We start from the raw sequence: 12,821 nt of genomic DNA, 5'->3' as shown, positions 1-12,821 counted from the left end.
CTTTGGCACCACCTTCAACCTTCAACCACAACATCTCGCCACATTCAACTAACAACTTCACCCACCACCAACCACCACATGCACTCCACCATGTTTCACCACCACCTCCGATAATCACATCCTCCTCACCACTTGTATTACGAGCTAGAGGTCTAGCACAGATGAAATTAGTCTTGGTGGGTTCGTTAAAATATTTTGAGTTTAATGGTGGTGGTGGTGACGTCTAGTTCCTCGAAAAATAAAGTCAAACTTGGTTAAAAGGGTTGTGGTAATTTTGAGTCTTAAAGAGAGAGGGGGAAATAATCATGCATTGGTTGTGTTACATCGTTCCTTTTTATACCAATTAAGAGAGAAGTCAACAATAGTTGAATATATCATATTTAAAATATCATAAAAATGAGTGTAAGTCAACTTCATCATGCGTGTCTACATTCAAAATAGTCAACAGTCAATGAATACAGTGGGTTTAAACCATACTCTGTGGCTCGTTTCGTTGATTTGTATAAGTGGATTTTATTTGTTGACCGTCGCTTAAGTCCTCGTTTATTCTGTCTCGATTGACGGACTTCACCTTCTACCTTCACCTTTATCCCTTGTGTGTCTCTTCCATTGTTTGGAGGTGGTATGATACTTGTGGAGTGGTGATTTGTTGTGGGGTGGGATTGGTGGTGTGCATGGGTTCTTCGTTTCGTGAGGCTTCAACCAGTGAGTTGGCTTGCCAGAGTTCCAACAAGTTTTTTTTTGCCATAACATGTCTTGATTATGCTGGCATCAAGTTGAATATGATCATAAGGGGTTGATTCTTTATGTATTTGTTTGCGGTTTTGCTTCAATGATATTTTTAAGTTTCGTCTCGCTTTCATTTTCCTTTTTGTCTGACACTGATTTGTTGCTGATTTTCTTCTGCTACGCTTCGTCTTGTACATTTGTTCATCTTCTTGGGTTTTACATCTGTTTCGGGCATGGTTTCTTGGTGTTGTGAGTTTTCTTTTGATTATGACTCATGAGTTTCAAGGATACTTTTTCGGCATCAATCTATTAGTTGCATCTCCTAAGGTGTCATGAATTCAATGGACGAGTTTACTTACCGAGTTGGTTACTAATGGTTTTTCTCGGTTCTGCGTATGAGGCTTTATGGATTACCAATAGTAGTAAGGACGAGGGTGACTCCTCGTTGGGTTGGTTGTGGTTTATATTGGTTGTTGTCGTTTGAGTGCAATATTTTATTGGCTGCTTTCGGTTTTTCGAGGACGTTTTAGTGTTGTTTTTAGGTAGTCTCATTTGTAGGAATGTTTAAGTGTAGGTTCACGAATTAGTATTCAATAGATTTGTAATTTTGCAATGAAATGTATCGCCATCGGGAAATTTGTGCATTGGATCTAGTTGGTAGGCAATATGGCGTGTTCAAGTAGATCGTTGGATGTACTTAATCGGGTCGCTGATATACACCCTTGCAATTCATTAAATATTCTAACAAATTTTAATTCAATTTATGTATTTACTTATGTATTTTTTTAAAAATTTCTTCCTATATTCGTAGTGTTGGTACGCTCACATATTACTTTTGGGTTGGATATACACTACACGAAGATCGACACAATCAGGTGTAATTCTATAATAAATCAACCAAACATAAAAATAAAATACAAAGTTTTACGTGAAAAACTTCTCATAATGAGAGTAAAAAATCACCGAACCAACGACCACTTAAACTCCATTATACATGAACAATATTACAAGTACAAACTCTCCATATTAATACCCTTGAACATTATCACATATATATTAACTCTTATACTTCTCACGTACAACAGGTAACAACAATAACAAATTTACTCCCATCGTTGTTTAATTACCGACACTACCACACGAGATGAAAATAAACGACTTCCACAGACTATGTTTCTCTGTCAATCCTCTAACATCTTCTATATAATGAATACTATTAAATATATATATATATATATATATATATATATATATATATATATATATATATATATATATATATATATATATATATATATATATACTAAAAGTAAAAATTGTTTGTCTCTAAGGTATAATGGTGTTTTCACATATTTTTAATCATTTTCAAATCAAAAGTATATATATATATATATATATATATATATATATATATATATATATATATATATATATAAAAGTTAACTCTGCTTTAAAAAATAAAGGCAGCTGCAGTCTCGATGGTGTTCACGTATTGTGTACATTCGATATCATCTTTCGTTTTCTCCTCTTAATTTATTTTACATTAAGTTTTTGTTCTCTTAATCTAAGAAAAAATCTATGTAACGTGTATTCTTAACTTCTATAACAATCATCAACATGTGTTCTAAATTATTAAAATATTTTTAATGGCTTCGATCAAACGATATACCGACTTAACACACAAGTTCCTTAGACCATTTTTAAAACGCGTGTTCGATGTTTAACACGACATTTACACGCCTTTAACGCGACGTGTTTACCTCCAAATTAAGATGGCGTGCTAATTTCAACACATGAATTCAAATTAACGTGCAACAATTATTTATTGTATTTTAATAATATTTTAATATAACATACTTTTAATATTTTAATATAACATACTTTTAATATAACAATTATTTATTGTATTTTAATAATATTTTAATATAACATACTTTTAATCCGGACCCGAACCCGATTAAGAAACCTCGCCTCAAACCCGGTTCAAAACCCGTCGGGTCCCCATTTACTTACATACTATCGGGTTTCGGGTTTCCCCACGGGTGAACGGGTATACCCGATAGTCATTCTGTATCTATTTTTCAATAAGTTACCAAATCAAAATATCGAAAAATGACTTAACTACTTCATGTTTAAAGTATTATAAAATATCACATACAAAAGGTTTATTGAAAAGTTTCTAAAATACTCAAATATACAAAGTATATAAAATATCACATCTCGAAAACTTATTGTATATGATTATATTGAATAAAATTATACTCGTTTTCAAAACGAATAAGAGAAATCTTTCATACATTAACAATATATTACTAATACTAAAATTTTACATAAAAATTATTCTTAAAATTCCTCAGGCCGAGTATACGGGTATGCGGATCGGGTATACGGGTCAGGTATACGGGTCGGGTAACGGGTTTGTATCCAAAACCATACCCAAACCCATAATTTTTTTTTTAACCATCCTTAAACCCGGCCCATAACCTGACGGACTCGAGTCAGACTGGACCCAATCATAGCAGATTTCGAGTTTCCCATCGGGTAAGGTACATTTTCCCACCCTACTATCACCATAAGATTATCTCGTTTATGATCAAATTTCAACTTGGAGTCCAAGTTAAGTTGATCCCAAATTTTGACTTGCTCACCAAGTTACCAATTATCCACAATTATTATATTATATAAATGTTTAACACGTAGGCTTAAAGTTTATCTTTGCTGCTAGGGTTTTCGCCGCCAAGAATCACTGAAACCGTTTCTTTTCGCTCTCCTTCCGCACACCACCGCCGGCGATCATCTGCTACTTGTTTTTCTTGTAATTATTTATTTCTCTTTCAGATCTGAGTTATTTAATTATATCATATATTTATATTCTTTCGATTGGCGTTGTTCATGTGCAATTGTATAGCTTATCATCAGATCTATTGCTATAGTCGTTATTAATTTTTTGGTATATAGTTTGTTTTAGATCGTATGGTTCATATGAATTATATAGTATGTATGCATCTATTTGCCTATTTGATGTTACTTCAGACTGTAATCATATCCTGGAGTTAAACTCTTGTTTTGACTATACGTGAATGAGTTATGCCTTAGATTTATATCATTTAATTCTTATAGAACCATAGGAACTATGATTTATCGATAACTGATTACCTGGAGTAGATTATGAAACTTCCATATCAGATGCGTGCTTATGTTATCTCATAGTTATTTTTTGTTTATTTTTTATTGTATATTTAGGGCAAATTGAAAGTTAGTTCTACGACTAATTTATAGAGTTATTGCAATGTCGTTTTAATTCTATTAGAGATGCTTTCTGTAGATTCTGCTGGAATATATATTTGTATAGTTATTGCAATGTCGTTTTAATTCTATTAGAGATGATTTCTGTCGATTCTGCAGGAATATATATTTGTAGAGTTATTGTAATGTCGTTTTAATTCTATTAGAGATTAGAGATGGTTTCTGTAGATTCTGCAGGAATATATATTTGTAGAGTTATTGCAATGTTGTTTTAATTCTATTTGAGATTAGAGATAGAGTTGATTTCGGTAAACTCTGCAGGAAAATATAATTTTTTTAATATTTGGTAATCGAGATTGTTTTTTAATGTTTTCTGCTGCTATTGATTTGCAGTTTAAGTACAATGTCGGAAGGTCAAGAAACTGATAAGAACATCGAGATCTGGAAGATTAAGAAGCTTATAAAGGCATTGGAAGCTGCTCGAGGAAATGGAACGAGCATGATTTCTCTGATTATGCCTCCACGTGATCAAATTTCACGAGTCACGAAGATGCTTGGTGATGAATATGGAACAGCTTCGAATATTAAGAGCAGGGTGAATCGTCAATCGGTCTTAGGTGCCATAACCTCTGCTCAGCAAAGGCTCAAGCTTTACAGTAAGGTGCCGCCCAATGGGCTTGTGCTTTACACCGGAACGATCGTAACTGATGACGGTAAAGAAAAGAAAGTTACTTTTGACTTTGAGCCTTTCAGACCGATAAATGCGTCTCTTTATCTCTGCGATAACAAGTTCCACACTGAAGCTCTTAATGAACTGTTGGAATCAGATGATAAGTTTGGTTTTATTGTTATGGATGGTAATGGCACCCTTTTTGGGACGTTAAGTGGCAATACTAGGGAGGTTTTGCACAAGTTTACTGTTGACTTGCCAAAGAAACACGGTAGAGGAGGGCAATCGGCTCTGCGTTTTGCTCGTCTTCGAATGGAAAAACGTCACAATTATGTAAGGAAGACAGCAGAGCTTGCGACACAGTTTTTCATCAATCCTGCTACAAGTCAGCCCAATGTTTCTGGACTTATACTTGCAGGGTCTGCTGATTTTAAAACCGAGCTTAGTCAATCTGATATGTTTGACCAGCGTCTTCAGGCGAAAATTCTGAATGTGGTTGATGTTTCTTATGGGGGTGAGAACGGTTTCAATCAGGCTATCGAGTTGTCTGCTGAAATTCTTGCTAATGTGAAGTTCATACAAGAGAAGCGTTTGATTGGCAAGTATTTCGAGGAGATAAGTCAAGATACAGGAAAGTACGTATTTGGTGTTGAAGACACATTGAAAGCTTTAGACATGGGAGCTGTCGAAATACTGATTGTGTGGGAGAATTTGCACATGACTCGTTACGTGCTTAAGAATAGCACTACGGGTGAAATTATTATAAAGCATTTGAATAAGGAACAAGAGTCTGTTCAGAGTAATTATCGAGACTCTGAAACAAATGCTGAACTTGAAGTTCAGGAGAAGATGTCATTGCTTGAGTGGTTTGCTAATGAGTATAAAAGATTTGGGTGCACGCTTGAGTTTGTTACTAATAAGTCTCAAGAGGGATCGCAGTTTTGTAGAGGCTTTGGTGGAATTGGTGGCATCCTTCGTTACCAGCTCGATATTCGTTCATTTGATGAACTTTCTGATGATGATTTGGAAAATTATGAATCGGATTAGCAATCAACCGATAATGATCAAACGCTCGTGCAGCAAGGGGAGGCGGGTCAGGAACCAGGATCGGGCACCGGTAATCAAGCTTCTATTCAAGTGCCTTGCGTAAGTCTCCGTTCAAGAAATCCTAACAAAGGTGAGTTATCTTCTTCACTTGTCTATATGGTAACTATTACATTTATTTTGTGATTTTAGATTCTAATTTTTATGCTGTTTTAACTTGTGCGAGTAGATGTAGAGTTGCATTGAAGTTCTATTCTCTTTATTTTAAACTCTTGTGTTTCTTTTGGATAGTGTTATGTTGGTAAGTCGTAAACGCTTTGAGTCTTCTGTCTAAAGTTAAAACTGCATTAAAAATTGAAGTGACAAAGTGTTATGTTGTCAAGTTTAAAAACGCAAAATGGTCTTTTTACTGCTATATTGTTTATGGAAGAGTCGGTTTTATTAATTTTTACGACAATTGCTATAAGCTCTTCATGAACTATTGGAGGTTTTATGTGCAACTTACAAAACAACATTGTTTTGATGAGATTAGTGAAGGGTTAAGCTTACGGTAGGTACAGGCATTCATGTTAAAGTTTATGTTTATTTTTCTAGGATTGCTAGTTCCACGTGGCTAATTTTACTGGATACATACAAGCTTCAAGTGTAAATGCTTGTATCGTATGTATTAGTCATGGAAAATGCATGTTACATTGCAGACTTAGCAAATATTCACTGGACACATTAAACAATATGTAGTTGTGCAAGTTTTTCTATTATCAAACTTTGAAACTTATGGCTCTCTTTTATGTTATTTGGTGTCAAGTATTGCTGTAACACGTTTCTATGGCTTTGGATACTGAAACAGGTGGAACTATATCCGTGGAGCATAAGAACAACAGTCTTTGTGATAACCACCTGATAAAAAGACCTCAAAAGACTAAAGAGTAAGACGATCTATGCGATGGATTGTTCAAGTACATGAGTACATGATGATGGCTGTTTTTCTTCAAGATTTTATCTTGTCTGAATTTTGATTATATGATATTTGCTATTGTTGGAGTTTAGTTTTCTTTGAAATTTGTGTGTGCACTGTTTTTATATCTACTGGGGATTGCTTGTGATTCCATGATTCTAATGCATGTTTTAAGTCTCCCAGATGTTTATGCTACATTACTTTTGAAAGTGAATAAATGTTTTGATTTATATAGTTGTGGATATATATGTTAGTATTATAAATGATGGTGTGGTTTGTTTGGATGGAGTTTTGCTCATGCAAACGGATTCCCGGAACAGGTTTAGGTTCTATCTTGGGATCATCATAAACGGTCACGGTTCTTCTCTGAATAGCTTTTTCAAGGAAAACCTTATCCCTGTACCCGTTGGTGACCAGTAGCCACTTGATGACCACTAAGCTTTTGATGCTTTGGATTAAATGTTGCCCATAGTTTCTAGCTGAGCAACTTGCATGAAACTGCCTCATTGTTTACCAAAGTATTTATAAAATTAAAATGATCAACTGATTTGCCAAACAAATATATGATTACATACCGTGAATAACTTCAATTCAAATGGTGACCATAGTATTTAATCGAACACCTTAAAACATGCCTCATTATGTTAACCAAATATTATAAAAAGATCAACTGATTTGCCAAAAAGAAAAGTATATGATTTCATATGGTGAATAACTTCATTTCTTTTGTTGATGCTGATTATTGATTTGACACACACACACACACACACACAAACGTGTTCTCTTATAGAGGGTGTTGTGGTAATTATCAACCTCGTTAACTCCTATCAGGGTTATCTGTATGAGTAATTAAGTCTTTAAAAAAAAATTAAGTAATAGAATGTAAAATTGCTTGCTTTTCATTGAACACACTCGTATGTATATATACACCATGAAGCCTAACTAACACCCTGATTTTCAGGGATTACAATCTTTACAAATCATATCATAATCTTTTATAGATATGATACAGCTAATAATATAATATTACAATCTTTACAAATCCTATCATAATCTTTTATAGATATGATACAGCTAATAGTCCCCCGCAGTCGAAACGGGAGGTAGGCGGACGTTAAGACTGTCCCGAAATTCATCAAACAAAACCAGAGGGAGGCCTTTTGTGAATATATCTGCAACCTGATGTCGTGAAGGTACATGCAAGACTCGAACTTGACCACGTGCAACTTTTTCCCGAACAAAGTGTATATCTAAATATGTTTCGTCCTTTGATGCTGAATGGGATTGCTGGACAAGAAAATTGCACTTACATTATCACAATAAACAATGGTGGCTTTTTGAATTGGTCGATGTAGTTCAAGAAGTAAGTTGCGCAGCCAACATGATTCAGACACAACATTTGCAATCCCACGATATTCGGCTTCAGCGCTTGAACGAGATAAAGTTGGTTGACTTTTTGAAGACCAAGAGATGAGGTTATCTCCCAGGTAGACACCGTAACCGGATGTGGATCTCCGGGTGTCCAGACAGCCAGCCCAATCGGCATCCGTGTAAGAGACTAAGTGTGTAGTGGTGGAACGAAACATATGAAGCCCATGATGCAATGTGCCTTGAATATAACGAATTATGCGTTTGAGGGCGAGCATGTGAGTGTCGTATGGTGCATGCATGTGAAGGCAGATTTGCTGCACCGCATAAGAAATGTCCGGGCGAGTGAAAGTTAAATATTGTAGTGCTCCTGCAAGGCTACGAAAATAGGATGGATCATGATACGGTTGCCCTTGTTTTGAACCCTGTTTGGACTTGGTATCGACCGGTGTTTTAGAGGGTTTACAAGATGTCATACCCGCTCGTTCTATAATTTCGCGTGCATATTTAGACTGACTCAGAAACAATCCATTCGGAGTGTGTTGAACAGAAACACCCAAGAAATAGCTCAATCTACCTAAATCCTTCATTGCAAATTCGTGGGATAAGTGGTGCATAATTGTTTGTCGCAAGTGATCCGAGGATGTGGTCAAGATAATATCGTCGACATACAAAAGTAAATAAGCTGTGTCACGTCCATTTTTATAGATGAAAAGGGAGTGATCACATTTGCTGTGAGTAAAACCAAGAGTAGCGACGAAATCGGCAAAGCGTTGGTACCATGCTCGAGGTGCTTGTTTGAGACCGTAGAGGGATTTCTTTAAATGGCACACATAATCGGGATGTGTCGGATCTCGAAATCCCATTGGTTGATACATAAAAGCTGTCTCATTTAGATTGTCATGTAAAAAAGCATTTTTAACATCTAGTTGCCGTATATCCCAAGAGTTAGATAATGCTAAGCTGAGAACCACGCGAATGGTAGCAGGTTTAACCACGGGACTAAATGTCTCTGTGCAATCTATTCCAACCTGTTGAGACCTGCCATCACCAACCAAACGAGCTTTGTATCGCTCAAAAGAACCGTCAGAGCATAATTTATGTTTAAATATCCACATAGACCGTATAATATGCATATTATTAGTACGAGGTACAAGTTCCCAAGTCCCATTTTTAATAAGAGCACGAAACTCATCCGTCATGGCACGCTTCCAGTGAGGATCATTAAGAGCCTCACGAGGGTTACGAGGAATCGGAGATGGGGTCATAGTGGCGTGTAGATTAAACGGGGTTTTTGGTTTGTGAATTCCGTCCATGGCACGAGTAGTCATTGTGCGTGGAGGAGGTGGAGGAGTGAGCTCGGGAGTTGTGTTTGGGGCAGCAGTGATGGAAGTAGGAGTAACATGTGATGCATGTTGTGAGTTTGGAGTGGATGGTGGTGAGAAATTAGTTGTAGAGTGTTGGGCTGATGGTGCCGAATGGGGAGAGCCCAGAAGAAACGGTAGGTGAGTGAGATTGAAGTGGCGTATTATTTGTGGAGCTAGATGGAGAAGATTCTGTATGAGCGGGTTGGGCTGAACTTTGTGATTGGGCCAAAGGGTTGGATTGGCCCGGGAGTGTAGGTGTTGTTGGGTTTGCGAGTGGAAGAATCGACAAAGGAGAGTGGAGAAATTCATAGTTTTCAGATTGTGATGGTTGTGGGTTAGAGAAAGGAAAGATGGTTTCATTAAAGACAACATGTCTAGAAAGGATGATTTTTCGAGAGCGAAGGTCGTAGCATATGTAACCACGATGTGTGGTTGGATAGCCTAGGAATACACACGGGGTTGAGCGGGGTTGTAGTTTGTTGATAGTGGTGGCGGGAATGAGAGGGTAGCAAAGACATCCGAATACTCGTAGATGGTCGTATTTTGGTTGGCGTTTGTAGAGTATGTGAGTTGGAGAAAGATAGTTTAGTAATTTAGTGGGGATTATGTTTAGTAAGTATGTCGCCATGGAGAGGGCGTGATGCCAGAAATTAGGTGGAGTGGAAGAGTGAGATAGGATGGTGCGAATGATGTTATTAATTGCACGAATTTTTCTTTCCGCTTTCCCATTTTGTGGAGAGGTATGAGGACACAAAAACCGAAATGCAATACCTTTTTGTTTGCAAAAATTATGAAAATTGGAATTATTATATTCTGTACCCTTATCGCATTGAATTGTTTTAATGTTGATTGAAAATTGAGTGAGGATATATGTATGGAAGGATGTAAAGATGTCGACCACTTGTGATTTTTGTGCAATAGGAAAAGTCCATAAGAAGTTAGAATAATCATCTAAGAAAAAAACATAGTACTTGTGTCCTGCAGAACTAAGAATAGGTGAAGTCCAAATGTCAGTATGAATTATTTCAAATGGGGACATAGTAAAAGAAGTAGAATCATAAAAAGGTAACTTAATATGATGAGTTTTTATTACATGAACTTATAACCGACTTATTTTTAAGAAATCGTAAGATGTTGGCGCCAGGGTGTCCAAGACGTTGGTGCCAAATGTCGGAAGAAAGTGCAGCAAGTGAAGTGGGAGACTTGAGTTGTTGAAGAGCGGAAGAACTGAGTGGATAAAGGTCCCCCGTGCTATTACATCTCATGAGTTGAATGCCTGTCCTGAAATCCTTAATAGTGAAACCAAATGGATCAAATGTTATGGCAAGATAATTATCAGTAGTTAAACGGCGAACAGAAAGGAGATTTTTAATTAAATTAGGAGCATGAAGAACGTTTTTTAAAAGAATAGGTTTATTTGTAAATGGTAGTAAAGTGTTCCCAATTCCACGAATGGGAAGAGTATCGCCATTTCCAACGATTATTTGTTTCGGAGTGCTCAAATTAAAATAGGGAGAGAGAGTACCTCGATTACCAGTCATGTGTGATGAAGCGCCACTGTCCATGTACCAATGATCATCCGGCGGGTTGAGTGACATTGTGTATAGTGCTTGATCTATGTCGGTAGGAGAGTAAGAAGTCGTGGAGCTGTTCGAGGTAAACTGGGCTTGTGGACGTGGGCCCAATAAACCAGCAGACCCAGAAGGCATATTGGGCTGATTCCATGGGGTGGTAGGGTATGGGCATGGGGATGAATTAATAGTCCATGGTTGATTAAAAGAGTGTTGGGCCCAATTAGGTGGTGCAGCCCAGTTATTGTTGGGTGAGTTCCAATTGGGAGGTTGATTCCACCTAGGATTAGACTGACGAGAAGAAAATTGTGTACCAGTATTACCAAAATTAGGGTACATGTTGCGTCCTCTTCCACCTCGTCCACCCCGTGCACCTCGATTACCTGATCGGCCACGTCCACGGTAACCTGATGACCCTCGATGGTAACCAGAATTCTCTCGATCACCAAGACCCTGTAGCGACCCCGACAAATCGTCAAATGACGGCGTCATCTACGTATGGTCCCATTACATGGTCGTAAGTCTTTATAACAAAGTTTGACCGAAAAGTATGTCGCATTCATTTCGTAAATAAGGGTGTTTCAAAGTTTACAAAAGTAGTTTCCATAACAAGTACATAACAATGTTTAAAGTTTGTATGAAACACGTGCGACACGATTAAAAGTAGTCAAAAAGACGCTCCACGTATGCAAGTATACTCGACATCCAATGCAAGTATCAAATAGTATGAGCGGAAGCATGTATCACCTAAGTTCAAGGACCTGAGAAAAACATAGAGAATCTGTCAACGAAAACGTTGGTGAAATCATAGGTTTAAATAAGTAAATGAGTAATAGTAAGTTGAACCACAAGATTTGCAACATCGATAAAGCCATAGTACATTCTAAAAGTTAATATTCACGAGCACCCAATTATCAAAGCTTAACGTTCCGTCCGTTAAATACCCCATCAATTAGTGCTAGAACAACACTGTTCCCGAAAATATATTTCATTCGTAAACGGTAGCGAACCGTTTGAATGAGGGTTTGTCAAACCCATATGGCCATATAACATAAGTTCTCGCTTACACCATCTGATGTAACTAATGATAATCGGATTGGGGATTTTCGTTCTAAACTCGTATGTAGAATGTTTGTTTTCCCGTTCTTGTGTTCACTTAGTTCAAAAGTATCGTTTATGTTTTCTCATCCCAAAAGTAAGTTAAAAGAGTAAAAGTGGGACTATGATCTCACCTTGTATGCACGAACCAAAAAGTACTTCGACAAGTAACGTGTGCAAAGAACAATGCTAGTCTTGACCTAAACAAATAGGTTGTATCAATAACGATAGTCACGAAGGGTCAAAGATGTTCAATTAGTCCTATGGCTCAATACGACTCGATTAATATAGCATGTGAATCAAATCATCAAGTTTTATGCAAGACACAAGTATAAAAGCATGTTAGAAAGATTGCATAATTAATTGATTAAGTTTGACAAAAAGTCAAACTTGGTCGGTCAAAGTCAACGAAAAAGTCAACACGTTCGGGTCGTGTCCCGAACTATTTTTCTGAGGTTCTTAATCACGTATGAGCATGTTAGGACAAGTTACATGTGAATCGGAGGTGCGTAGCATAGCAAACATTATTCAAAAATTGACCAAGTTGGACAGAATTCTGGCCAGGCCATTTGGCGCGCCGCGCGGGGTAGGGGCGCGCCGCGCCACCATCTGTGCAGGTCTGTTTCTGTTTTTCCCAAGTATGCACGAGCCAAAACCTTTTCCAACCCAACTCTTGACCCGCAAACACTTATAATGCCTATTATATATCGTTGGAAAGGTAATTTGACGAGGAATACAACTAAGCACATTTCATCAATCAAACTTCCACTTAC

General features: G+C 37.1%; 1 protein-coding gene across 1 annotated transcript; it reads left to right on the top strand.

Moving 5' to 3' along the window:
- The first annotated feature begins 3,452 nt into the window (after positions 1–3,452).
- Positions 3,453–6,868, top strand: LOC139892771 (eukaryotic peptide chain release factor subunit 1-3-like). Its single transcript, XM_071875894.1, has 3 exons — positions 3,453–3,544; positions 4,369–5,822; positions 6,537–6,868. The coding sequence occupies exon 2, from the start codon at positions 4,379–4,381 to the stop codon at positions 5,690–5,692; it is 1,314 nt and encodes a 437-aa protein (XP_071731995.1). The 5' UTR covers positions 3,453–3,544; positions 4,369–4,378; the 3' UTR covers positions 5,693–5,822; positions 6,537–6,868.
- Positions 6,869–12,821: the final 5,953 nt, after the last annotated feature.

This window comes from Rutidosis leptorrhynchoides, chromosome 2, assembly GCF_046630445.1.
Source record: "Rutidosis leptorrhynchoides isolate AG116_Rl617_1_P2 chromosome 2, CSIRO_AGI_Rlap_v1, whole genome shotgun sequence".
Classification (NCBI taxonomy): Eukaryota; Viridiplantae; Streptophyta; class Magnoliopsida; order Asterales; family Asteraceae; genus Rutidosis; species Rutidosis leptorrhynchoides.
This window is presented reverse-complemented; position numbering and strand designations above follow the sequence as displayed.

What these genes read in the sequence shown, in the direction of transcription:
- LOC139892771 (XM_071875894.1), top strand. Translation starts at nt 4,379, where the DNA reads ATGTCGGAAGGTCAAGAAACTGATAAGAACATCGAGATCTGGAAGATT.